At 40.0% G+C, this 27,833-nt stretch overlaps 1 protein-coding gene across 4 annotated transcripts in view; it reads left to right on the top strand.

The window, feature by feature from the left end:
* The window catches only part of esyt3 (extended synaptotagmin-like protein 3), a 38,238-nt gene extending 10,625 nt beyond the window's left edge, over window positions 1–27,613 (top strand). Inside the window, exons 12-23 of one of the 4 annotated variants that reach the window (XM_024388729.2) lie at window positions 153–242; window positions 456–518; window positions 5,469–5,528; window positions 7,743–7,814; window positions 9,690–9,797; window positions 16,897–17,046; window positions 17,757–18,100; window positions 20,338–20,436; window positions 21,380–21,511; window positions 21,740–21,845; window positions 23,544–23,593; window positions 27,051–27,613. In XM_024388729.2, coding sequence (XP_024244497.1) covers window positions 153–242; window positions 456–518; window positions 5,469–5,528; window positions 7,743–7,814; window positions 9,690–9,797; window positions 16,897–17,046; window positions 17,757–18,100; window positions 20,338–20,436; window positions 21,380–21,511; window positions 21,740–21,845; window positions 23,544–23,593; window positions 27,051–27,090 — 1,314 coding nt within the window. In that variant the 3' untranslated portion in view covers window positions 27,091–27,613. Of the gene's footprint in view, window positions 1–152; window positions 243–455; window positions 519–5,468; window positions 5,529–7,742; window positions 7,815–9,689; window positions 9,798–16,896; window positions 17,047–17,756; window positions 18,101–20,209; window positions 20,276–20,337; window positions 20,437–21,379; window positions 21,512–21,739; window positions 21,846–23,543; window positions 23,594–27,050 lie in introns of those variants that run through there. The other 3 variants (XM_024388730.2, XR_002949534.2, XR_002949535.2) reach the window with 3 other exon arrangements.
* The last annotated feature ends 220 nt before the right edge of the window (window positions 27,614–27,833 follow it).

Genomic DNA, 27,833 nt, shown 5'->3' with positions numbered 1-27,833 from the left:
ATAAATCAATACATCAACTATCAGGTAGAAAAGAAAACTAGCAGAACTTTTGGCCCTCCATGTCTGGAGTTGACTAGCCTTGTTTTGAGAGGTTCTGAGGGTGAAAACATCTCGGTTCAGATGAATAAACTCTTCCCATTCCGTTGTCATAGTGGTTCCCCCTGGATGATGTGACGAGTGGAGAGGTTCATCTCAAACTGCAGTGGCTCTCTCTACAAACTGACCCGGGACTCCTAGTGGAGGTAAGCGCTCTTAAGCGGTTTATAACCACTCTTAAGCGGTTTATAACCACTCTTAAGCGGTTGAGCTGACTCACCCAAACCGTGTTGTGGAAGCTCTGATATGTCTTTTCATATTGTACAGCCCGGGGCGCTAAAGGAAAACAACAAATGTGCTTATTAACCGTATACAACCTTTGACGAATATTGTGTATTTCTTTTATTTTTCCGTTACAGAAATCTGATGGCTGTGCTTGTGCTATGCTTGCTGTGTACCTAGACAATGCCTCAAATCTACCAGTAAGTACCTCTGTCAAGCCTGTACAGCCACGAAAACTCACATGTTAACTAGCACAAACAGTCTGCGATGTGAATATGAGATGCGATAACCAAGTTTATTCGGTTATGAAAACATTAGTACACATTCGCTGAGCACTAACAAGACACTCTCCACTCAATCGGAATGCCCCAGGGTGCCTTAGCACATGCATATAACAAAGAGTTAGTAATTTTGCATAAACATCATGTGATAGGCCGATGACAATCAAATATAAATGTTACAATGTAATCCCCTTATTGAAGATTATCATCACCAGTACCATCATTCGTAACTCATCACAATTGACCCTTCGCAAAGATCTGCCTCAGAATTTTGGGCAACCATTCACAGCGCTCCAATGGATAACAACTGTCGTCGAGTCCTCGGACAAGCTCACATTTAAATCGCATGAAAGCCAGTGAATGCTATGGCAAATACTGAGAATTTTCTTCAAAAAATATATGTTCAATAAAAGCCATTTAAACAGTGCACCAGGTGTATTTGCTACTGTGATTCCTGAAATGCAGAGCTTGTTGATGGAGTATTTTTCTAATCTGAAATTAAACCGTTGTTACATTGTTTGCTAGCTCAGCTGGTTATTAACTAGCTCTCAGTTTCTCAAAATGAATGTTAGCTACCTAAGTTAGCAATGTTATGAATGCAACTCCCATCTGCTGTCGGCATTAGGATACGATTTGAGCGCACTAGTTATCTCTAAAAGTTGTTATAGCTTTGACAGCATGCTGAGAGTGAATTCAGAGCCGTTCAGTGGCTAGCTACACTACAAACAGAGCTACACTACAAACAGAACATTACCAGATTCCTGTGAAGCAATTGTAATGACAGTCAACAACATACCCCCTGCTAATCAGGAAACTATTGGGTGTATGTTTTAATTTCATTGTATATGAGAAACACAGTTTGAAATCATTGTGAGGGGATTTTGCCAGTGATGGAATGGGTAATTAGGCTTCCCTGGAAAATGTGACCCATTTCAGGAAGCTAGGTGTATGTCACGCTCTTTTTATTTGTATTTTTTTATATATATACAGTGGGGCAAAAAAGTATTTAGTCAGCCACCAATTGTGCAAGTTCTCCCACTTAAAAAGATGAGAGAGGCCTATCATTTTCATCATAGGTACACTTCAACTATGACAGAAAACATGAGAAAAAAATGCAGAAAATCACATTGTAGGATTTTTAATGAATTTATTTGCAAATTATGGTGGAAAATAAGTATTTGGTCAATAACAAAAGTTTATCTCAATACTTTGTTATATACCCTTTGTTGGCAATGACAGAGGTCAAACGTTTTCTGTAAGTCTTCACAAGGTTTTCACACACTGTTGCTGGTATTTTGGCCCATTCCTCCATGCAGATCTCCTCTAGAGCAGTGATGTTTTGGGGCTGTTGCTGGGCAATACAGACTTTCAACTCCCTCCAAAGATTTTCTATGGGGTTGAGATCTGGAGACTGGCTAGGCCACTCCAGGACCTTGAAATGCTTCTTACGAAGCCACTCCTTCGTTGCCCGGGCGGTGTGTTTGGGATCATTGTCATGCTGAAAGACCCAGCCATTTCATCTTCAATGCCCTTGCTGATGGAAGGAGGTTTTCACTCAAAATCTCACGATACATGGCCCCATTCATTCTTTCCTTTACATGAATCAGTCGTCCTGGTCCCTTTGCAGAAAAACAGCCCCAAAGCATGATGTTTCCACCCCCATGCTTCACAGTAGGTATGGTGTTCTTTGGATGCAACTATGGTGTTCTTTGGATGCAACTGTAGGCAGCATTTTTTCACTAGTCCTCCAAACTCACTGTTCTTGTGATCATTTTGAGTTTTTGGACCAAAAGGGAGTTATATTTTTGTTTCTTCCATTTCCTAATAATTGACATTTTTCCCAAATCTTCAAATCAAATCAAATGGATCATCCAAATGCTCTCTAGAAAATGCTTGTGCTTCAGACGGGCCTGGACATGTACTGGCTTAAGCAGGGGGATGGTACACGTCTGGCAGTGCAGGATTTGAGTCCCTGGCGGTTAAAGTGGCTAGTGATGTTACTGATTGTAGGCTTTGTTAATTAATTTGGTCCCAGCTCTCTGCAGGTCATTCACTAGGTCCCCCCCGTGTGGTTCTGGGATTTTTGCTCACTGTTCTTGTGATCATTTTGACTCCACAGGGTGAGATCTTGCGTGGAGCCCCAGATCGAGGGAGATTATCAGTGGTCTTGTATGTCTTCCATTTCCTAATAATTGCTCCCACAGTTGATTTATTCAAACCAAGCTGCTAACCTATTGCAGATTCAGTCTTCCCAGCCTGGTGCAGGTCTACAATTTTGTTTCTGGTGTCCTCTTTGGTCTTGGCCATAGTGGAGTTTGGAGTGTGACTGTTTTGAGGTAGGAGCCTCTTAAAGAAGAAGTTACAGGTCTGTAAGAGCCAGAAATCTTGCTTGTAGGTGACCAAATACTTATTTTCCACCGTAATTTGCAAATAAATTCATTAAAAATCCTACAATGTGATTTTCTGGATTTTTTTTCTTCTCATTTTGTCTGTCATGTCTGTTTTGTCTGTCATGTGTACCTATGATGAAAATTACAGGCCTCATCTTTTTAAGTGGGAGATTTGCACAATTGGTGGCTGACTAAATGCTTTTTTGCCCCACTGTAACTACACAAGATGTCTTACTTAGTTAAAGTGGTTCCAGTCTGCCGTGAAACGTTCATCCATGTAAGAGTCTAGCTACATTTTCAGAAATTATACATTTCTAATTTTGTCGGAAAGTCATTTTCATTTCAAGTCAAGCTAACAAACATTAGCTTGCTGGCTCGCTAGTATGATCTGTGTAGTAATATTATTTCTATCTCACAAACCCATTTGCATTGCCTAATGTTAGCTAGCTAGCAAACGTTGAACCTAGTTGGTTAGCTTTAGCTACCTGCAGATTCATACTACAGCATTTCATGCATGGTGGCTAACTATGACAATCCGTTTGTACTGTTTGGGGGTGATTTTACAGCCATCTATTGTATTTCATGGACATGTGTACATGTCTAGACAATAGTGACCCATCTACTTAGTTTGATGTGTCTGGGGGTTATAGCATTGTACCGTTTATAGCTGTATCATGTGCTTGTGACAAATACATTTTGATTGTATTTGATATAGTGTGTGTTTACCAGAGACTGTAATGTGAAGAACAACATGACCTGCACCAAAGTCAGATTAGGATATAGGCCAAGAACTAGATAAAGTGTATTTTTACCTGGCGGTTTCCTTATTGTAGGTTACTTATTTCACTATTTTTAGTTTTGAAATCTTTGTTTGTTCACTACTCTACACTACTCTGTTTAGCACATGGCCTCACATGTGAATCCTTAAAGAGATGGGTGGGACTAAGGCTTAAGAGGGTGTGAACGATGCCGAATTGGTGTAGACAAAGAAGAGCTTTCCAGTAGGTGTACCAAAACATTCACGGGCCATTTTCTAAAAAGCGGAGTTTATCAACTTTCAAAGCAGAATTACTTTCCCATTGTTTGTCAACTGCTGTGTATGATATCCCATTTTGTAGCTCTGTGTCTTTCTTTATCAACAACAAAAAACCATACACCATTTCAAATTTTGCCACATAAAGACCAAATCAGGGTGGTCGGTCAAATTTTGCAGATGTTGTCCGAGGTTGCAACAGTACCAAGAGGGGCGGGGCTTAGCGAAAGGTCAATTGTGCTCAAGTTTTCTGTCATAAAACGTGGCCTTCTGCATTTTATCAAACTTAACGCAATGGTAAATATTAGCGCTGGCTGGGTCTGGGGGTGTCAGAAATATTGTTGCTATTTTCACTGCAGTAATTGAGTTTATTAAATAGCATAGGCTACAGTAACATGTAATAGCAACATAAGATGTTTGGAGTGTTGACAGTCAACATTGTTGTAATTGGCTTCAACGACTATAGGCCTTTACGCATCGCACTTCTCCTTAAATAAAAAATACTAGGCTCCCGTAATATGTTCTCAATAAGCATGATGTAGCCTAGGCCTACCGTTGATATGGTGTTATAGCACTGAATAATTTGAATACAAGAGGAGCTCTTTGGAAATCAGGATGGATATAAACCGCCTGGAGTAGCCTATGCGCACTGCAGGTAGACCTATGTGTATTGTGAATAATGCAAAAGCATGATGGCAAAAGCCTCACGAGTAGACCATTTAGAAACCTTTTATGGATAGCCTACTTGGCTAATGCATGGCTAGGATAAGAAAGACACCAGATTAATTGCTGTTGAACCTTCTTTCATTATAGTAGGGTAGTGGTAGCCTGTAAGGGCTTTTTTTCTTTATCAAATGAAATGGAAAACAAGCAATTATTACAGGAAAATAACTGAAATGTTTCTAAATACCAGTGTCACCAGATCATGTCATCTCTCGTTCCATGATGGGCATATAACCTACATGGAGGGTTTTTTACGCACATCCAAAATAATAACAGGAACTGGCTCAAATAATGTACAGTAGCCTACATAGATAAGGGGATACTCACAAACTTGATCTTTTAATAAAGCTTTGGTGATTTAAGATGTATTTCAAAGCGGTCTCACGAGCCAAAGGACACACCTCAGATATTACCACTTCTCCCACCTCTGCACAGGCGTGCTCATGTACAAAGTAAATTACTAATCCTGGCTCGAGGATTTGAAAACGGAACCGTGCTGGCTTTAACAGGTCAAAATTGCAAAGAATGTGCATTTGACAACTGCTTAATGCCAGCTGAAAATAGAGCCCTTAAATGTGTTATTTTGATACATGCACTACATTTATTTGTTTTGCTCTATACATGCTCTTCATTCTACTTCATTGCAGGCATATGCCAGTAATTGTTTTTATATCTGAAATATATATTGTATACTATTAATATCCATTTATTTGCCTACCACAGAAAGACCACAGTGAGTTCAGCCACTTTAAAAAGGATGGGAAGCACGCCAAAGATGCCAGGGTAAGATTGACCACATGCATGGGTCGTATTTAGTAGGGCACATAAAGGACAACATTTTGAATCATTTTGCAATGGAAACAAATGTTTAGTTTCTTATTGGACATGTCCAGGTAGTTCCTCCCTGTTTCAGTCTGTTTTCCATTTGGTGCCTAATGAATATGACTTAGGCAGAGTTGAATGGCCTGCTACTGGTACTCCACTGTTATGTTCACTAGAAACCAAATGGAAGCCAACAGCAGCAAACAGAACAAAACAGGGAGGGACCTAGATTAATTTGTCCAACAAACTCTTTTCTCTTTGGAGTAAATGGTTTCCGTTGTGCACACTACCTGGTACAGCACTAGTGTTTCCTGTTTTTCTGGAGAAGGCAGGTCATGAGGGTGTGACCTGTTGTATTCATTCCCATACCTGCTTTGTCTGCCCTGTCTTGATCTTTTTTTCGATTCTGCTTCCCCTCCTCTGCTCCCCCTCCTGGTCACTCTGTGACACTGCTGTGAGAATCTTCAGTTTTGCTGATGTCACTCTTCGGGGAAAGTGTTAAACGCTGTCATGGAAAATGCCTTTTGCATAAGTAAGGTCCCTTTCTGGACCGTAGGCAGCGAGTTCTGTCTTTGACCTGTGGTAAATGCAGAACTTTTTCTGAAGGTTGATTAGTCAGAGGACAATCTCCACTGTCTGTATGATGATGATTAGTCTAGAGCTGCTCTCTCTCTAAAGCATGAAAACATTAACAAGCTGCCAGGTGTAGCACAGTTTCTATTATTTAATCTATGTTTGTGCATTTGTGTCCTTTTATACAGTAGTGTAGAAAGAAGTATTGACATTTCCCTCTCTGAAGTCTGCTAACACTATAGGCTCCCCTCTCTAGGTCATATAGTGTGCTAGCAGCTAGTATGTGTGTGTGTGTATATACACAGAGAGCACCTTTTCTCTTATGAGCTGATGCATTCCTCTGTTTGCTCACGTGAGCCTAGCTCATATTATTCTCATGTGAGTGGAATGCAGACTCAAGGCAACCTATATGGGAGCTGCCTGCAGGTAAACTAGAACATTCCAGAGCGCTCCGCCACTCATAAACCAGACATGTCAGACCTGGCTGAAGCTTGTTTACCTAACTTTTGTGAAATCTCTTGTTTTTCCGCTGAGTGTTCCTGACATTGAAATCTCAGATTTGGAGTTGGACAAGTACAGGTTCTAAGTAATGGAGTGAATATTATGCAGGTTAATTTAAAAATACAGTGAGCTCAAAGTATTGGGACAGTGTTTTGGCTCTGTACTCCAGGACTTTGGATTTGAAATGATACAATGACTGAGGTTAAAATGCAGACTGTCAGGTTTTTAAAAAATGACAGCACTTTTTATACATAGTCCCCTCCATTTTAGGGGAACAAAAGTATTGGGACAAATTCACTTATACTGTACAGTATAAAAGTAGTCAAAAGTTATTATTTTGTGTCCAATAGAATTGTAAATAATATATTGTGTTATTTTGGAGTCACTTTTATTGTAAATAAGAATAGAATATGTTTCTAAACACTTCTACATTCATGTGGATGCTAGCATGATTACGGATAATCCTGAATGAATCGTGAATAATGATTCATAACCCCCCAAAAATGCTAACAGCCCCTGTTAATATAATGATGAGAGGTTAGCATGTCTTGGGGGTATGATATTTGTGCGTCTAACTTTCTCACTCATAATTTATTCATGATTCATTTAGGATTATCTGTAATCATGGTAGCATCCACATTAATTTAGAAGTGTTTAGAACACAGGAGGTTGGTAGTACCTTAATTGGGGAGGACGGGCCCGTTGTAATGGCTGGAGCGGAATCAGTGAAATGGTATCAAATACGTCAAACACATGGTTTCCATGTGTATGATGCCATTCCATTTGCTCTGTTCCAGCCATTATTATGAGCTGTCCTCCACTGGTTTAGAAATATATTATAATTTACAATTAAACTGATACAATTTCATTATTTACCATTCAATTCTATTGGGCACAAAATAATCTGAAACACAACCAAAATTTACAGCAAATGCACTTTAACCTCCATTGTATCATTTCGATTCCAAAGTGCTAGAGTACAGAGCCATACCAATAAATACTTTTGGAGCTCACTGTACACACACACACACACACACACACACTGACACACTCATATCTGAGCCTCTTTTATATCAATGTTAATGTTCTTTTAATTTATAGTTCACAAGGAGACACAACAATCCAAACTCTTATGTGGAGTTCTCCATTGATGAACAGAATCTGAAAAGCAAGGTATGTTAATACTGAATGCTGCTGCATTGTAGGGATAGTCATGCCAGGTGGATGTGACTTCTATGAATTAAATATAGTATATCCCCCACTGATACGTTTTTGTCCATTGCATCATTCAACTGACTGTATCTGCCGTTAACCATTCTATATACAGGTAACTGCCAAAATAATGCAAATACTTTAGTAAATGAGGGATGCAAAGTATATATCGAAAAGAGGTGCTTCCATACAGGTGTGGTTCCTGAGTTAATTAAGCAGTTGACATCCCATCATGCTTAGGGTCATGTATAAAAATGCTTGGCTACCATGCCTATGCCCCCATAGGATGACAATCCACATGCCATGAGTGGTCTCTGAATGGTTTGAAGAGCATGAAAACTATGTAAACCATATGTCATTGGCTGTCTCAGTCACCAGATCTCAACCTAATTGAGCACTTATGGGAGATTCTGGAGCAGTGCCTGAGACAGCGTTTACTACCACCATCAACACAATTATGGAATTTCTCAAGGAAGTTGCATCCCTCCAATAGAGTTCCAGACACTTGTAGATTATATGCCAAGGTGCATTTAAGCAGTTCTTGCTAATGGTGGTCCAACACCCTATTAAGACAATTTATGTTAGTGTTTTATTTATTTTGGCAGTTACTTGTATCTTACAGGTAGGGCCCCTAAAATCCCCGAAATCCTGATTTGAAGGATTTTCTGCTTCTCCTATCCTGATTCCAGGAATCTTCAGACCTGGGTTTTCTGGGAAAACATGGATTTTTTTTTTGTTGTTAAAAAGGAATTTTGCAATTTTGTTACAGGTGTTTTTCTTTGATTTATTTTCCTCAATTGGGTAAAAAAAATCTGTTCTCTCCTCAACTCCTCCTCTCCTCCGTGACCCAGAAATCAATAAGTGGTCACCATATGTAGGAGTTTCAATTCTTTAATAGGTGAAATGAGGAGTTTCCTCTTCTCCTTGTTTGCCCCCTCCGGCAAAGGATGTTAAAGGTGTGTCCTACCACGGAAGAGTTTTGAAATCAGCCATACCCCTTTGAAACGGCTGTTTTCTCAGAGGAGAAAACATCTTAAAAGGATGAGTAATGTATTACTTTTTTATCTGTAAAATGTATAGTGCAGCTAGTTACATTTATTTTTACAACTTCACACATGTATACTGAGTGCACAAAACATTAGGAACACCATCCTAATATTGAGTTGCACTCCCTTTTGCCCTCAGAACAGGTGAAATCGTTCCACTGGGTTGCTGGCCCATGTTTACTCCAATGCTTCAGTTGTATCAGGTTGACTGGATGTCTTTTGGGTGGTGGAACATTCTTGATACACACAGGAAATTGTTGAGCGTGAAAAACCCAGCATCGTTGCAGTACTTGACACACAAACCGGTGTGCCTGGAACCTACTACCATACCCCGTTCAAAGGCATTTAAATATTTTGTCTTGCCATTCACCCTCTGAATGGCACAATCCTTCTTTAACCTGTCTCCTCCCCTTCATCTACACTTATTTAGGTGGATTTAACAGGTGACATCAATAAGGGATCATAGACAGACCAGATGAATCCAGCTGAAAGCTGTGTCATGGAAATAACAGGTGTCAACAGGTGTCACGGAAAGAACAGGTTTTGTACACTGTGTATTTTGGGATTCCACTCCTGTAAATGTAATTTGTCTGATGATACACTAGAGAAGAGACAGAAAGTAATTTCTTAAAAGCGCATTTGTTTCCACATTTCCTCGCTTCCCTCTGATGTTTTCAAAAAGAGGCACGGAGAGGACGAGGAGGAGGACATGAGGAGTCGAGGAAATCCAATTGAGAAAATGGCTCCATTGTGCCCCCTCTTTATTGTCATTCCCCTCTCCTTCCTATAGGTGGTGTTTGCATCCAAAGACCCTGTGTGGGAGGAGTGCTTTACCTTCTTTGTGCACAGCATAACAAACCAGCGACTGAATATTCAGGTATACAACCCTCATGATAAAGTAAGGAAGAAACCTTCACACTGGTAGTAGTCAGTGCACATATAGACCTGATCATGTCATATAATGGGCAAATAGTCTGTAGTCTTTTTTAAATGTAATTTTCTATTTTTATGATTTCAGGTCTACTCTATTTTTCTACTACTACTATTTTTTTGTTTTTTACTATATTTCTCTGTTGTACTACTGTAGACATCAGACCTGGGATAACTATAGTATCAAATATGCTTTGTGAATAGTAACATCTTTTTTTAAAGAAGTTTACTACCATTTAGAGGTGACTACAAATATCTGAATACAGATCGCACAAAGTGACTACTTTTAGGAAACATTTTGGATTTTCCACCTTCAACTAAGATTAGTTAAACTAGTAGATTATCAAACCAACCAATGAGATTTACTCCTCGAACTACACACACGTACAGATGAAGTGTCTTGTTTCAAACAAATGTACCAATTTTAAAGGGATAGTTTACTCTCAATACAAATTAATATTATTTTCCACCTGTACCTTGGCTGTTGTCAAGGCAAGTTTGGATATTTCCTTACTTGGATACTTAAAATTCATATTTTGTTGCCTCTTTGATGCCTCTCTATGCCTCTTTGATTAACAATGTAATAACTTGAGTAACATTTTATTGACATTGTTATATAAGTTGTGTATTTTAATTCCATAGCAATGGAGATGAGTTTTTTAAAATTTTTATTAAAAGAGGAATAGTAACTCAAATCAAATTTATTTATATAGCCCTTCGTACATCAGCTGATATCTCAAAGTGCTGTACAGAAACCCAACCTAAAACCCCAAACAGCAAGCAATGCAGGTGTTGAAGCACGTTGGCTAGGAAAAACTCCCTAGAAAGGCCAAAACCAAGAAAGAAACTTAGAGGAACCAGGCTATGAGGGTTGGCCAGTCCTCTTCTGGCTGTGCCAGGTGGAGATTATAACAGAACATGGCCACGATGTTCATAAATGACCAGCATGGTCAAATAATAGGTCTGGGACAGGTAGCACGTCCAGTGAACAGGTCAGGATTCCAAAGCCGCAGGCAGAACAGTTGAAACTGGAGCATCAGCATGGCCAGGTGGACTGGGGACAGCAAGGCGTCATCATGCCAGGTAGTCCTGAGGCATGGTCCTAGGGCTCAGGTCCTCTGAGAGAGAGAAAGAAAGAAAGAGAAAGAGAGAATTAGAGAGAGCATACTTCAATTCACACAGGACACCGGATAAGACAGGAGAAGTACTCCAGGTATAACAAACTGACCCTAGCCCCCCGACACACTACTGCAGCATAAATACTGGAGGCTGAGACATGAGGGGTCAGGAGACACTGTGGCCCCATCCAATGATACCCCCGGACAGGGCCAAACAGGAAGGATATAACCCCACCCACTTTGCCAAAGTACAGCCCCCACACCACTAGAGGGATATCTTCAACCACCAACTTACCATCCTGGGACAAGGCCGAGTATAGCCCACAAAGATCTCCGCCACGGCACAACCCAAGGGGGGGGCGCCAACCCAGACAGGAAGATCACATCAGTGACTCACCCCTCCTAGGGACACCCCTCCTAGGGACTGCATGAAAGAGCACCAGTAAGCCAGTGACTAAGCCCCTGTAATAAGGTTAGAGGCAGAGAATCCCAGTGGAAAGAGGGGAACTGGCCAGGCAGAGACAGCAAGGGCGGTTTGTTGCTCCAGAGCCTTTCCGTTCACCTTCACACTCCTGGGCCAGACTACACTCAATCATATGACCCACTGACGAGATGAGTCTTCAGTAAAGACTTAAAGGTTGAGACCGAGTTTGCGTCTCTCACATGGGTAGCAAGACCATTCCATAAAAATTGAGCTCTATAGGAGAAAGCCCTGCCTCCAGCTGTTTGCTTAGAAATACTAGGGACAATTAGGAGGCCTGCGTCTTGTGACCGTAGCGTACGTGTAGGTATGTACGGCAGGACCAAATCAGAGAGATAGGTAGGAGCAAGCCCATGTAATGCTTTGTAGATTAGCAGTACAACCTTAATCAGCCCTTGCCTTGACAGGAAGCCAGTGTAGGGAGGCTAGCACTGGAGTAATATGATCAAATTTTTTGGTTTTAGTCAGGATTCTAGCAGCCGTATTTAAACTAACTTTAGTTTATTTAGTGCTTTATCCGGGTAGCCGGAAAGTAGAGCATTGCAGTAGTCTAACCTAGAAGTAACAAAAGCATGGATACATTTTTCTGCATCATTTTTGGACAAAGTTTCTGATTTTTGCAATGTTACGTAGATGGAAAAAAGCTGTCCTTGAAACAGTCTTGATATGTTCGTAAAAAGAGAGATCAGGGTGCAGAGTAACGCCGAGGTCCTTCAGGTTTATTTGAGACGACTGTACAACCATTAAGATTAATTGTCAGATTCAACAGAAGATCTCTTTTTTCTTGGGACCTAGAACAATCATCTCTGTGTTGTCCGAGTTTAGAAGTAGAAAGTTTGCAGCCATCCACTTCCTTATGTCTGAAACACAGGCTTCTTGCGAGGGCAATTTTGGGGCTTCACCATGTGTCATTGAAATATACAGCTGTGTGTCATCCGCATAGCTGTGAAAGTTAACATTATGTTTTCGATTGACATCCCCAAGAGTTAAAATATATAGTGAAAACAATAGTGGTCCTAAAACGGAACCTTGAGGAACACCCAAAATGTACAGTTGATTTGTCAGAGGGCAAACCATTCACAGAGACAAACTGATATCCTTCCGACAGATAAGATCTAAACCTGGCCAGAACTTGTCCGTGTAGACCAATTCCGGTTTCCAATCTCTCCAAAAGAATGTGGAGATTGATGGTATCAAAAGCAGCACTAAGGTCTATGAGCATGAGGACAGATGCAGAGCCTCGGCCTGATGCCATTAAAAGGTAATTTACCACCTTCACAAGTACAGTCTCAGTGCTATGATGGGGTCTAAAACCAGACTGATGCATTTCGTATACATTGTTTGTCTTCAGGAAGGCAGTGAGTTGCTTTCTAATAATCATGATCTTTTCCTCAAAGAAGTTCATTAATTTATTACTGCTGAAGTGAAAGCCATTCTCACTTGGGGAATGGTGCTTCTAAGTTAGCTTGCGACAGTATCAAAAATAAATGTAGGATTGTTCTTATTTTCCTCAATTAAGTTGGAAAAATAGGATGATTGAGCAGCAGTAAGGGCTCTTCGAGACTGCACGGTACTGTCTTTCCAAGCTAGTCAGAAGACTTCCAGTTTGGTGTGGCGCCATTTCCGTTCCAATTTTCTGGAAGCTTGCTTCAGAGCTCGGGTATTTTCTGTATACCAGAGAGCTAGTTTCTTATTAGAAATGTTTTTTGTTTTTAGGGGTGCAACTACATCTAGGGTATTGCGCAAGGATAAATTGAGTTCCTCAGTTAGGTGGTTAACTGATTTTCTGACGTCCTTGGGTAGGCAGAGGGAATCTGGAAGGGCATCAAGGAATCTTTTGTGTTGTCTGAAAATGGCTGTTTAGCAATGACTAACAACCAATTTGAAAGAGCTTGACAAATTTTGAAAATAATAAAATGAGAATGTTAAATAATCCAGGTGTGCAAAGCTCTTAGAAATTTAGCTAGAGACTCACAGCTGTAATAACTGCATTGTAATAACATGTATTGACTCAGGGAGTTGAATACTTATCTAATCAATATATCTTAGCTTTTAATTTTTCATAAATATTTGTATTTTTGAGCAGATCGTTGACAAAAAAAATGACAAATCCATTTTAATCCCACGATGTTAACAACAAACGTGGAACAAGTCAAGTGGTCTGTCTACCCAGACCTTGGCCAAAAATAGTTGTGTTTTGTAGATTATTTGAAAGTAGTCCAATTTAAGATGGTCAATTAAAGGCAATTATTTCCTTTGATATTAAATAACTAATTGTATTTTAATATAGGACAATTATTTAAAAACGAACATAAAATAAATAAAAATATTCCATAAACATTTGAAGAACCAAAACTAAACCAGTGAGTTTAATTACTCAAAAGTATATAATTAAGCCATGGTTTGGAGGGCTTTCAGATCGTAGTAAATCAAAGATTGTCTGGAACCACTTTTGCAGATTCAAAACATCTAACAAAACACATTTTCAGAATAAATTTAACCAATTCATAAAGTTATTCTTTAAGAGGCTCCTATGTCCTCCACTCATTACCTGTATTAATGGCACCTGTTTGAACTTGTTATCAGTATAAAAGACACCTGTATACAACCTCAAACAGTCACACTCCAAACTCTACTATGGCCAAGACCAAAGAGCTGTCAAAGGACACCAGAAACAAAATTGTAGACCTGCACCAGGCTGGGAAGACTGAATCTGCAATAGGTAAGCAGCTTGGTTTGAAGAAATCAACTGTGGGAGCAATTATTAGGAAGACCACTGATAATCTCCCTCGATCTGGGGCTCCACGCACCAGATCGAGGGGGTCAAAATGATCACAAGAACGGTGAGCAAAAATCCCAGAACCACACGGGTGGACCTAGTGAATGACCTGCAGAGAGCTGGGACCAAAGTAACAAAGCCTACCACCAGTAACACACTACGCCGCCAGGGACTCAAATCCTGCAGTGCCCGACGTGTCCCCCTGCTTAAGCCAGTACATGTCCAGGCCCATCTGAAGTTTGCTAGAGAGCATTTGGATGATCCAGAAGAAGATTGGGAGAATGTCATATGGTCAGATGAAACCAAAATATAACTTTTTGGTAAAAACTCAACTCGTCGTGTTTGAAGGACAAAGAATGCTGAGTTGCATCCAAAGAACACCATACCTACTGTGAAGCATGGGGGTGGAAACATCATGCTTTGGGGCTGTTTTTGTGCAAAGGGACCAGGACGACTGATCTGTGTAAAGGAAAGAGTGAATGGGGCCATGTATCGTGAGATTTTGAGTGAAAACCTCCTTCCATCAGCAAGGGCATTGAAGATGAAACGTGGCTGGGTCTTTCAGCATGACAATGATCCCAAACACACTGCCCGGGCAATGAAGGAGTAGCTTCGTAAGAAGCATTTCAAGGTCCTGTAGTGGCCTAGCCAGTCTCCAGATCTCAACCCCATAGAAAATCTTTGGAGGGAGTTGAAAGTCCGTGTTGCCCAGCAACAGCCCCAAAACATCACTGCTCTAGAGGAGATCTGCATGGAGGAATGGGCCAAAATACCAGCAACAGTGTGTGAAAACCTTGTGAAGACTTACAGAAAACGTTTGACCTCTGTCATTGCCAACAAAGGGTATTAGGAGAAACTTTTGACCAAATACTTATTTTCCACCATAATTTGCAAATAAATTCATTAAAAATCCTACAATGTGATTTTCTGGAATTTTTTTCTCATTTTGTCTGTCTTAGTTGAAGTGTACCTAATGATGAAAATTATAGACCTCTCATCTTTTTAAGTGGGAGAACTTGCACAATTGGTGGCTGACTAAATACTTTTTTGCTCCACTGTATATGTGTGGTGTACAGAGATGAGAGAGTCATTCAAAAATAATTTCAAGCACGATTATTGCACACAGAGTAAGTCCATATAGCTTACTATGTGACTTGTTATTAACCTTTCTGGCACAGGCGTTCCGCTAGCGACCCACCTCAACAACATCCGGTGAAATTGCAAAGCATCAAATTCAAAATACTGAAATAGTCATAATAAACATTCATAAAAAAATACAAGTGTTATACATTGGCTTAAAGATTTAACTTCTTGTTAATCCAGCCGCTTTGTCAGATTTCAAAAAGGCTTTACGGCGAAAGCATACCATGGGATTATCTGAGGACAGCTCCCCGCTTCAAAAGCATACAAACATTTTACAACCAAGTACAGGAATTACGAAAGTCAGAAATAACGATAAAATTAATCACATACCTTTTGAAGATCTTCATATGGTTGCAGTCACAAGAGTCCCAGCTACACAATAAATGTTTGTTTTGTTCGATAAAGTCACTCTTTATGTCCCAAAACTCAGTTTTGTTGGCACGTTTTGTTCAGTAATCCACTGGCTCAAAACATGTAGACAAATACATCCTAATATTAGTGGTACATTTTTGTTGAAACATGTCAAACGATGTTTATAATTCATCCTCCGGTTGTCAATTGCCTAAATAATCGATAATATTTCAACCGGACAATAGCTTATTCAATAGAAAGGAAAAACAACGAAGGGCGCGCACTCGGTCACGCTCGCAAACCAGCACTGCATGATTCTACAGTCCACTGACAGAAAGGTCTCATTCTTCTTCATTTTTCAGAAAACAAGCCTGAAACAATATCTGAAGACTTTTGGCATCTAGTGGAAGCCATAGGAACTGCAATCTGGGTCTTCACCCATTAGATACTCTCTAGGCTTTCAATTGAAAACTACCCACGGTAAAAGAAATCCCACTCCCTGGATGGATTTTCCTCAGGTTTTATACTCACAGACATTATTTTTTACAGTTTTGGAAACTTTAGCTTTTTTTCTATCCAAATCTACAAATATATGCATATCCCAGCTTCTGGGCCTGAGTAACAGGCAGTTTACTTTGGGCACGCTTCTCATCCAGACGTCGAATTACTGCCCCCAAGCCATAAGAAGTTTAAAGCAAATTTTTACTCCTAAACTTATTTAGGCTTTCCATAACAAAGGGCTTGAATACCTTTTGACTCAAGACATTTCAGCTTTTTATTTGTAATTAATTTGACATTATGGGCTATTGTGTGTAGACCAGTGATGACATCTGAATTTAATCCATTTTAAATTCAGACACACCAAAAATGTGGGAAAAGTCAAGGGGTGTGAATACTTTCTGAAGGCACTGTAGAAACAGAAATAAAGTACACAATTACCATTGTAATCAGTGATGGGATTGTTTTTAAAACAAAAATAATTCTAGATGAGACATATTTAGATCGATACTGAATGTTTGATATTTTTCCATACCGCTCTAACACATGTAGGCTACTCAGGTAATTATATGCTCGTATCACTATGTAAATAGCACATGGAATGGGATTTGATCCTTTGTTTCTGTGTGTGAGAGTGCCCCTGTGTCTTCTGGCCATAAAAATACAATGACAAAAGTATAATTATATTTCTATACAGGTCAAAGAGCACGATAAGAAGACGTTACTAGGCACACTCAATGTGCCCCTCAGCCGGCTCCTCAACACGTCAGATATGACCTTGGACCAGCGCTTTCTGCTGGAGCGCTCTGGGGCCAACAGCCAGATCAAGATGAAGGCCACTCTCAGGGTGAGGAAAAACTGCTCACATATCAGTGTTCTGCTTCAGGGGTTGGGTAAATGGGGCGAAATGTGAGGTGAGACTGGATCCGTGTTGCAGGCTTAGACTGGATTGGTGCCCTATAGTCTCACATGGAATGGTTAGGTGTGATGTATGTAAATCTGTTCTCAGACCAGTGTCTTTGATTTGTGTCAAGTTGGGTTGGGCATCAGGTGTATATTGTGGTCTGCAATTATTATTTGGACTTGTTTGAGCTAGAACAGTGACTTGCAGGTCACTTCTGTTGCAGATTAACTTTTTTTATTTGGTTCAAATTATAGGGATTGGGCTAGATTTGACTGCCACGTCCGTTTGCGATATTACAACAAAGAAGTTACTTGAAACAACGAGCAATTTTTTTCTTTATTTTTGCCTCTGACATCATTGCATGCGTGCTAGAAAAGCAGAGTATGTACTGCATTTATTTATTTTTTACCACGATGCTGGATGATCCTCCTCTTTTTCATCAACAAACAAAAACAATAATATATGTGCTGCGGTGAACAGTGGTGCTGTTTCACCTTATGTGGATTTCAGCTTTAACAGTGGTTGACGAGAGATGTGCTAATGTGACAGAGCTATTGCAAGCTGTACACTATCTAGCTGTAAAGTGGCGAATAGCCGTATTTTTACTGTCTGCATTTTAGTGTCCTTGACATTGTCCCTCTATTCAAACACAGATCCTGACTCTGGAGAAACCAGAACCAAAGGTCATTCTCAATCCTCCACCTCATCCTCAGCCCCAGCCCTTACAAAACCCACCCACCACATCTCCTACTCCTTCTCCCTCCCCGTCCCCCTCATTTTACACCACCCCTACTGCTGCAGCTCTGGACAGTTCCACCAATGGGTTCCATGGAGATTACGTGCGCGACCGCCACGGGTCTTTCTTGGCCGCCGACGGCCGGAGGACAGTCCCTTCCACCCCAGCACACATTCGGCGCTTCGACTCCCAAAGCCTCCTGTCGGAGAACTCCATCGCCTCTTCCCGTTTTGACTTGACTGAAGGGGCCCCCTATCCTGAGTGAGTCACTAACTTACTATCAACAGTTCATTAGGATCCAAATGGGCCGAAACGGAAAGAGATTAACATAAAAAATATATTGGTTATCGTTGCAAAATGTTTTTCTACACTTTGCTATGGTGCACACTAAATGAATGCACCAAAGTTGGGGTCATTGGTTGGTAGTTACGTATAATATTGAAATAAATGGCTTAAGATTCGAACAGTCTTATTTGTGTATATTGTTTGTTTTTATATATACAGTGCCTTTGCGAAAGTATTCGGCCCCCTTGAACTTTGCGAGCTTTTGCCACATTTCAGCATTCAAACATAAAGATGTAAAACTGTATTTTTTGTGAAGAATCAACAACAAATGGGACACAATCATGAAGTGGAACGACATTTATTGGATATTTCAAACTTTTTTAACAAATCAAAAACTGAAAAATTGGGCATGCAAAATTATTCAGCCCCCTTAAGTTAATACTTTGTAGCGCCACCTTTTGCTGCGATTACAGCTGTAAGTCGCTTGGGGTATGTCTCTATCAGTTTTGCACATCGAGAGACTGAAATTTTTTCCCATTCCTCCTTGCAAAACAGCTCGAGCTCAGTGAGGTGGGATGGAGAGCATTTGTGAACAGCAGTTTTCAGTTCTTTCCACAGATTCTCGATTGGATTCAGGTCTGGACTTTGACTTGGCCATTCTAACACCTGGATATGTTTATTTTTGAACCATTCCATTGTAGATTTTGCTTTATGTTTTGGGTCATTGTCTTGTTGGAAGACAAATCTCCGTCCCAGTCTCAGGTCTTTTGCAGACTCCATCAAGTTTTCTTCCAGAATGGTCCTGTATTTGGCTCCATCCATCTTCCCATCAATTTTAACCATCTTCCCTGTCCCTGCTGAAGAAATGCAGGCCCAAACCATGATGCTGCCACCACCATGTTTGACAGTGGGGATGGTGTGTTCAGGGTGATGAGCTGTGTTGCTTTTACGCCAAACATAACGTTTTGCATTGTTGCCAAAAAGTTCAATTTTGGTTTCATCTGACCAGAGCACCTTCTTCCACATGTTTGGTGTGTCTCCCAGGTGGCTTGTGGCAAACTTTAAACAACACTTTTTATGGATATCTTTAAGAAATGGCTTTCTTCTTGCCACTCTTCCATAAAGGCCAGATTTGTGCAATATACGACTGATTGTTGTCCTATGGACAGAGTCTCCCACCTCAGCTGTAGATCTCTGCAGTTCATCCAGAGTGATTATGGGCCTCTTGGCTGCAGCTCTGATCAGTCTTCTCCTTGTATGAGCTGAAAGTTTAGAGGGACGGCCAGGTCTTGGTAGATTTGCAGTGGTCTGATACTCCTTCCATTTCAATATTATCGCTTGCACAGTGCTCCTTGGGATGTTTAAAGCTTGGGAAATCTTTTGTATCCAAATCCGGCTTTAAACTTCTTCACAACAGTATCTCGGACCTGCCTGGTGTGTTCCTTGTTCTTCATGATGCTCTCTGCGCTTTTAACGGACCTCTGAGACTATCACAGTGCAGGTGCATTTATACGGAGACTTGATTACACACAGGTGGATTGTATTTATCATCATTAGTCATTTAGGTCAACATTGGATCATTCAGAGATCCTCACTGAACTTCTGGAGAGAGTTTGCTGCACTGAAAGTAAAGGGGCTGAATAATTTTGCACGTCCAATTTTTCAGTTTTTGATTTGTTAAAAAAGTTTGAAATATCCAATAAATGTCGTTCCACTTCATGATTGTGTCCCACTTGTTGTTGATTCTTCACAAAAAAATACAGTTTTATATCTTTATGTTTGAAGCCTGAAATGTGGCAAAAGGTCGCAAAGTTCAAGGGGGCCGAATACTTTCGCAAGACACTGTATATACTCAGTGATGTGTGGTGATGAGTCCTGACTTTGTACACTAAAAATAAAGTATTGCCATTTTAGAGTCACACCTCATCTGTGCTTGTTTGATTCTGGAAAGTTTCTCATCTGGTGTAGACTAACTCAAACATATTGTTGAGTCTTAGGTCCTAACTTTGTACATAAGCAGTCCAAATGAATGAAAAGATGAGCACTGGAAATTACATGGTGCTTATCTTTTCCATTCATTTGTAGAATGTGGGATATTGCTGGATCTACAAAACAGATGGCCTGGGATCTTGACAGAAGACTACTTTTGAGGTCTGAAAACATCTGGCAAAATGTGATTTTGATGTGTAATGTCCCTTTAACAATGACTCCAGCTACATCATGAACCACCAGGGGACCTTTGGGGAGATACAGCTGACAGTGCGCTATGTCACCCTGAGGAGCCGTCTCATCATCCTCGTCAACTCCTGCAGGTACTGTGCCTGGGAAACCTACTATCATGCCACACATCCCCACTCTATCTGTGTACTGTCTTTATCACACTCACACTCCTCACACTCACACTCACACTTACACTCACACTCACACTCACACTCACACTCACACTCACACTCACACTCACACTCAAACACAGGCACGTGCACAGATATGGTTCTAGGGGTGTCTGATCATCTGACCTTTTGCCCTCCTATGAGAAAAGTGCCTTTTCAGATTGGTAGTGTTTAAAAATAAATTAAAAATAAACATTATTTTTCTTTTAGTCTCTTTTCTCTCCTGTTCTGCAATTAATTGCCCATGAAACTAGCTAATAATAAATTTAAAAAATGTATCTTGAACAACTCTGGCTCCTCTGAGCGCGCACACTGCACTTGTCCTCCTGCTGCTGCACAAGCAGAAGCTACCGGCGCCTAGCGCTAGTATGAGTAGTGGCACACAGGGTACTTTTTTAATTTTATGTCTTTCACGGTCACGGACAGAAGGATTCAATTTGACTTTTTTAAGTAGGCATACAATGCAGATGTCAGCAGCAGAACAAACTTTTTTTTCACTTTGACCACCTGCCCCTCCAAAGATCTGTACATGGCCCTACACACACACACACACACACTTATTCACTCATCTCATATCTTGATGGATACAAACATACTGATATGCTGTACACTCATATGGACATGTATTTCCAAATCACCGTTAGCACCCAGTCCATTGTGTAAACATGTTATGATCTTTACTCTGTAATACAATTGAATACTCTTAACGTTGTTTAGAATGGCACTCCTGAGGATGAGCAGACATTCAGAATAGAACATGTTCTCTGCCCTACGTCCTTCTCTTCACTTGGTTCCTTCATATAGAGCCATACTCTGCTAGGTCCTTCTCACCCAAGCCTTACTATTTTTGCTCTTTACTCCACAGGAACTTGTTTGCCTGCAGCAAGGATGGCTCAGATGCTTATGTCCGCCTTTACCTCCTCCCCGACCAGTCCTGGAAGCATCGCATGAGAACACAGGTGAAGAAGAAGACAGTGACTCCTGTCTTCAATGAGAAGTAAGGGCCTACCTCCTTTGACCACCAGAGGGCATTCATTTTTGTGTCCATAGGTAGCCTGGAATCCAAGCTGCTTCTCCGAGCATAGTGAAACTGCATATGAGTTTCGATTCCAGGTTTATGAACATAAGGCCAATTCCATCTAAACTCTGTCAATTTAAGAAATACATTCAGGGCACCCTTCTGAATGCGAGTCTCTGACAAACATGTTGTTTTTACATCTCTCAGGTTTGAGTTTGACATGTCCCTGGAGGAAGCGGGGACTAGGAAGCTGGACGTGGCGGTCAAAAACAACCGGATGTTCCACACGCGGGAGAGGAAAGAAATTGGAATGGTAGGTAGCAATTAGGGAGGTTTAGTAGGGAGGTTTAGGTTTAGGCTGCTGTCACTATGGAAGCTCTAGTCTAGAGTTTAGTCTAATCTGTGTTTAGAAGCATTTTTAAACTTTTTCCATTATTAAATTAGTAATACATATATGTAATTGTTGTAAATAATCTGTGAGTGTGCTTCATTCACTATCATCCTAAATCAAAATATATAATTATTTTGACATTGAATTATTTCATATTACGCTTAATTCCCCTATGCGGGAAAGAATATTTTACTACATTACACCGACTAACATTTTCAACACACACTATTTACAGGAAATATACATTCCTTTTACCTCAGATGAGGATAGTATAAAAGTTTATAGTCATCAAGATTACACAAAATCGATTGCTTAAGGATGCCTGTAGCTCAGGACCTGAAGCAAAGGATATGTATATTCTTGTTACCATTTGAAAGGAAACACTTTGAAGTTTGTGGAAATGTGAAATGAATGTAGCAGAATATAACACATTACATTTACAAAACGTTTTTTTCATCTTTGAAATGCAAGAGAGAGGCCATAATATATTATTCCAGCCCAGGTGCAATTTAGATATTTGCCACTAGATGGCAGCAGTTTGTGTGCAACGTTTTAGACTGATCCAGTGAACCATTGCATTTATGTTCAAAATGTTGTATCAAGACTGCCCAAATGTGCCTAAGCGGTTTATTTATAACTTTTCTAATTCCTAACTGTGCTCACTCCTAAAACACTCTTAAAACAATAGCATGGTATCCTTTCACTGTAATAGCTACTGTAAATTGGACAGTGCAGTTAGATTAAGGAGATTTTAAGCTTTCTACCAATATCAGATATGTCTATGTCCTGGGAAATGTTCTTGTTACTTACAACCTCATGCTAATTGCATTAACCACCAATCCTGTGGAGGTTAACCTTTTTAAACTGACTATCATATTTGTTGATTAAATTTGACTAAATTAGTATAATGAGTAATCCAGCAATGTCACAAGTTAATTAACATGAGAAAACTCAAGAAAATAGCAGCTCTACAGAGCGCCAATGGCTACAGTGAATGGCTAAATTAGTTCTGGACAAAAAGGGTCCACGGAGCTCCTCCTCCTCACCACTCTCTATTTAGAAATCCATGTGAAATCCATGTCCATATGATTCGCCAAAAATACGAAAAAGAAAAACTTTTTTTTTTTTACACTTTGTTCCATTGAAATCAACCCATATCAATGTGAGTGGTTTAATTTATGTGCGTTATCAGTAGAACAGTAGGACAAGCTAATCAATTCCAGTCTAGAGTGACACTTGGTAAATATTGGTGTGCGAGCAGTTTTAAAATAATTTTACTAAATACTGTATTTTACTACACTAGTACATCTGAACACGTGTTACGTGTGTATGGGGGGAGGTGCAATTTGTGTGTCTTGGCCTTCAGCATATTGATTATGCTGAACCAGTGTTTGCCACTTGGCTATAAAAAAAAATCATAACAGGAAGCAGCAACCGTATCATATTCAATTTGTTTTAGGAATATACTGTTAACGTACTGTTAATGTACTGTTAACATTTTCTGACAGGATTCTTCAAAAGGTTTTTAAATTGTTTTAAAATTGCGATATCGTGTGTTTTATAAATCAAGGCAAATCTTGTTGAGTGTATTAACATATCTGCTGTTCATTTTGTCCACAGGTACTAATAGATCTTTCTCAGATGGACCTGGTAAAAGGTTTCACAGAATGGTAAGCAAGGAACTTCATTTTCTTCTTTTCTATAATTGGAGCAGTCTCCATTTCCTCCTTCTCTATTCATCTAATGGTGTGGTCAGCATTTTCTGTACTATAAAGGGACTGATCCCGTAGCTCTGCAATTGAGTGCTTATTCTCTTCCAAAGTAGGCAGTGTAGCACCTGGAGTCTTGAGGTATATCCAGTAACCTGTTAGGTCAGCATTGGAGAGGAAGGGGTGGACCCACATTCATGACAATGTCATACTTTTTCTAAAACTGTGATTGAATGAATGTGTGTGGGCTGTTGATATTGCCTTCTGGGAACGCTATAATGTCCAAAAGTTATGGGCAGAGTTAGAAAGTTGGCTGGCAGAAGGATTACAATGTAAATGTACTTTTAATACATCTGTCTGCATATTTCAAGACATGGCATATGAGGGTGCAGTAAGATACCCTCATGGTTTGGACAATACTTTTCTCGTCAATCTTCTTGGAAAAATGTATAATTAACTGTAAATCAACCAATCCTCCATTGTTAACATAATAGAAAGGTCAACTGCGACAGAGAGAAACAAAATTGTGCAGTTGTAGGCCATGTGGCGGTGAGTGATGGTAGGTGGGTCTGGGCAGGGTTGATGGTGTGGATGTGTGTGCGCGTCTGTATGCTGTTCAATCAATGAAATGTAATAAGGGCTTTATAAATACATCAGCTGATGTCACAAAGTGCTGTACAGAAACCCAGCCTAAAACCCCAAACAGCATGCAATGCTGTTGTTTGTATATGTATGTTTTGTATTGTTAAGAAGAGAAAAAAAAGTAAAATATGCAGGCTAAAGAATTCAGAACATAGTCGGTAAAGGTAAATATGCACAATTTACCACCCTGTCTCTCTTGCTTGTGGTTCTGGGAATAACAGCCCATAAAAATTCAGTTCATCATAAAAGATGACTCATAACCACAGGACCTATACAGTCTTTGCTGATGTTTATTGTCAACATTTCTGTTGACTGTCTTGATGGCTACTAACCGAAACATTTGACAATCAATGTGCGGATATAAATTGTGTGTATAGGAGTCATCTCATGGCCAAAAGTTTTGAGAATGACACAAATATTCATTTCCACAAAGTTTGCTGCTTCAGTGTCTTTAGATATTTTTGTCAGATGTTACTATGTAATAGGATTGGTTGATTTACTATGTAATAGTAACTGAAGTATAATTACAAGCATTTCATAAGTGTCAGAGGCTTTTATTGACAATTACATGAAGTTGATGCAAAGAGTCAATATTCAATATTTTTTATTCAATATACAATATTGCAGTGTTGACCCTTCAAGACCTCTGCAATCCGCCCTGGCATGCTGTCAATTAACTGATAGCAGCCCATTCTTGCATAATCAATGCTTGGAGTTTGTCAGAATTTGTGGGGTTTTGTTTGTCCAGCCGCCTCTTGAGGATTGACCACAAGTTCTCAATGGGATTAAGGTCTGGGGAGTTTCCTGGCCAAGGACCCAAAATATTGATGTTTTGTTCCCCGAGGCACTTAGTTATCACTTTTGCCTTATGGCAAGGTGCTCCGTCATGCTGGAAAATGTATTGTTTGTCACCAAACTGTTACTGGATGGTTGGGAGAAATTGCTCTCGGAGGATGTGCTGGTACCATTCTTTATTCATGGCTATTCAAATTGTGTGTGAGCTCACTCGCTTGGCTGAGAAACAACCCAACCCATGAATGGTCTCAGAATGCTTTTACTGTTGACATGACACAGGACTGATGGTAGCGCTCACGTTCTTTTCTCCGGACAAGCTTTTTTCCGGATGCCCCAAACAATCGGAAAGGGGATACATCAGAGAATATGACTTTACCCCAGTCCTCAGCAGTCCAATCCCTGTACCTTTTGCAGAATATCAGTCTCCCTGATGTTTTTCCTGGAGAGAAGTTCTTGGCTGCCCAAGAACTTGACAACAGGCCATCCTCCAAAAGTCTTTGCCTCACTATGTGTGCAGATGCACTCACACCTGCCTGCTGCCATTCCTGAGCAAGCTCTGTACTGGTGGTGCCCCTATCCCGCAGTTGAATCAACTTCAGGAGACGGTCCTGGCGCTTGCTGGACTTTCTTGGGCGCCCTGAAGCCTTCTTCACAACAATTGAACCGCTCTCCTTGAAGTTCTTGATGATCCGGTAAATGGTTGATTTAGGTGCAATTCTTACTGGCAGCAATATCCTTGCCTGTGAAGCCTATTTGAACTCAATCAGCATGACAGAGTAATCTCCAGTCTGGTCCTCGTCAACACTCACACCTGTGTTAACGAGAGAATCACTGACATGATGTGCTGGTCCTTTTGTGACAGGGCTGAAATGCTGTGGAAATGTTTTTTGGGAAATCAGTTCATTTGCATGGCAAAGAGGGACTTTGCAATTAATTGCAATTCATCTGATCACTCTTCATAATATTCTGGAGTATATGCAAATTGCTATCATACAAATTTTAGCAGACTTTGTGAAAATTAATATTTGTGTCATTCTCAAAACTTTTGTCCATGACTGTATACATACTCCTACTAGTTGTACTAAGCTACCTGCCTCATTCTCTCAGAGATCTCCCTCTTTATCATTAGTGTGTCCTCTGTCCCTGCAATTGAACATTCAGTTCTGGTGTCAATCACTATCAAACAGATCTAAAAACAAATGTTAATCATTTTCAGAAACTGTTGTCGCTGTCTGATGACAACCTCGTCGCCAAAACAAACTTTCCAGGAAATGATTTATTTTCCCATTTCGAACATACAATTATGGAACTTCAGAAGATATTTTCATTAAATGTTCTTGGTCCTAGAGTACATTGAGGGGAGATAGTGCATTCAGTAAATTTATTTTAAAAAGCATGCTAGATATACACTGAGTATACCAAATATTTGTAACACCTTCCTAATATTGAGTTGCACCCCGCCCCGTTTGCCAATTCGTTGGGGCATGGACTCTACAATGTGTTAAAAGCTTTCCACAGGGATGCTGGCCCATGTTGACTTCAATGCTTCCCACAGTTTGCTGGATGTCGGGCCATTCTTGATACACATAGGAAACTGTTGAGCATGGGAAAAACTCAGCATCGTTGTTGCAGTTCACAAACCGGTGTACCTAGCAACTACTAAGATACCCCATTAAAAGGCACTTAAATCTTTTGTCTTGCCCATTCACCCTCTGAATGGCACATATACACAATCCATGTCTGATGGCTTAAATATCATTCTTTAAACTGTCTCCTACCCTTCATCTACTCTGATTGAAGTGAATTTAACAAGTGACATCCATAAAGAATCATCGACTGACCAGGTGAATCCAGGTGAAAGCTATGTCATGGAAAGAGCAGGCATTCTTAATGTATTGTATACTCAGTATATGTCAATCACACTAAATCTAAATATATGGGCCTTTGTGATCTGAAATGTTCCCATTACATTCCCCAACAGGTATGAACTCACTCTGCCCAGACTGAAGAAAATCGCCTAGAGGGAAGACATTTACTCATCAGCCACATCAATGGGTGCTGCGTGTGCGTAGTTCTCAATAAAAAGATAACTGCAGTTGGATATAGCCACTTTGAATATATAGTATATATATACTGTAAGGAAACAAAACTAGTGTCTACAGTAGCAACTTCTATGCTCATTCCTCTCAGGGTCTGAATTGTGCTGTGATTCACACCAAAGTTCAAAGGCACAATTCATTTGTTATTAAAATAGTTATTTTACTTATTAGAAGTCAAAATGCCCAACCTGCACATACTATGTTTTAATTTAAATACGATATGGGTGCTCTTTATATAAATGTAGATGTTAATGTTACTTTTTTAAGACAGGCATGGGGTTTAAATCTTCTTTGTTTAAACATAGAAAAAATTCCCGAACCAAAGCAATATAAATCAACTTTTCTAGTGCCTTGTGAAAGTATTCACTATACCTTTTCCCAAGTTTCACGTTTGCTTTAAATTAATATAATTTCCAAATAAAAAAACAAAGCTGTCTTGATTGCATTGGTATTGAGTTTGAGTTTATTTTTACAAGGATGTTTTTTACAGGGACATTAATCAACGTTTCAGTAAAAGTGCCAGTTTTTTAGCCAGCCGGCTAATTTTCAACCGCAGTTCCTGGGCAGGTTATTAAAAACAATTTACAATGACAATACATATAAATAATGAGCAGTGAGCACATGCAGAGCAACATATGAATGGATGCAGCCCATCTGTGTGCAAT

This window comes from Oncorhynchus tshawytscha, linkage group LG26 (assembly GCF_018296145.1).
Source record: "Oncorhynchus tshawytscha isolate Ot180627B linkage group LG26, Otsh_v2.0, whole genome shotgun sequence".
In the NCBI taxonomy this organism is placed as follows: Eukaryota; Metazoa; Chordata; class Actinopteri; order Salmoniformes; family Salmonidae; genus Oncorhynchus; species Oncorhynchus tshawytscha.
This window is presented reverse-complemented; position numbering and strand designations above follow the sequence as displayed.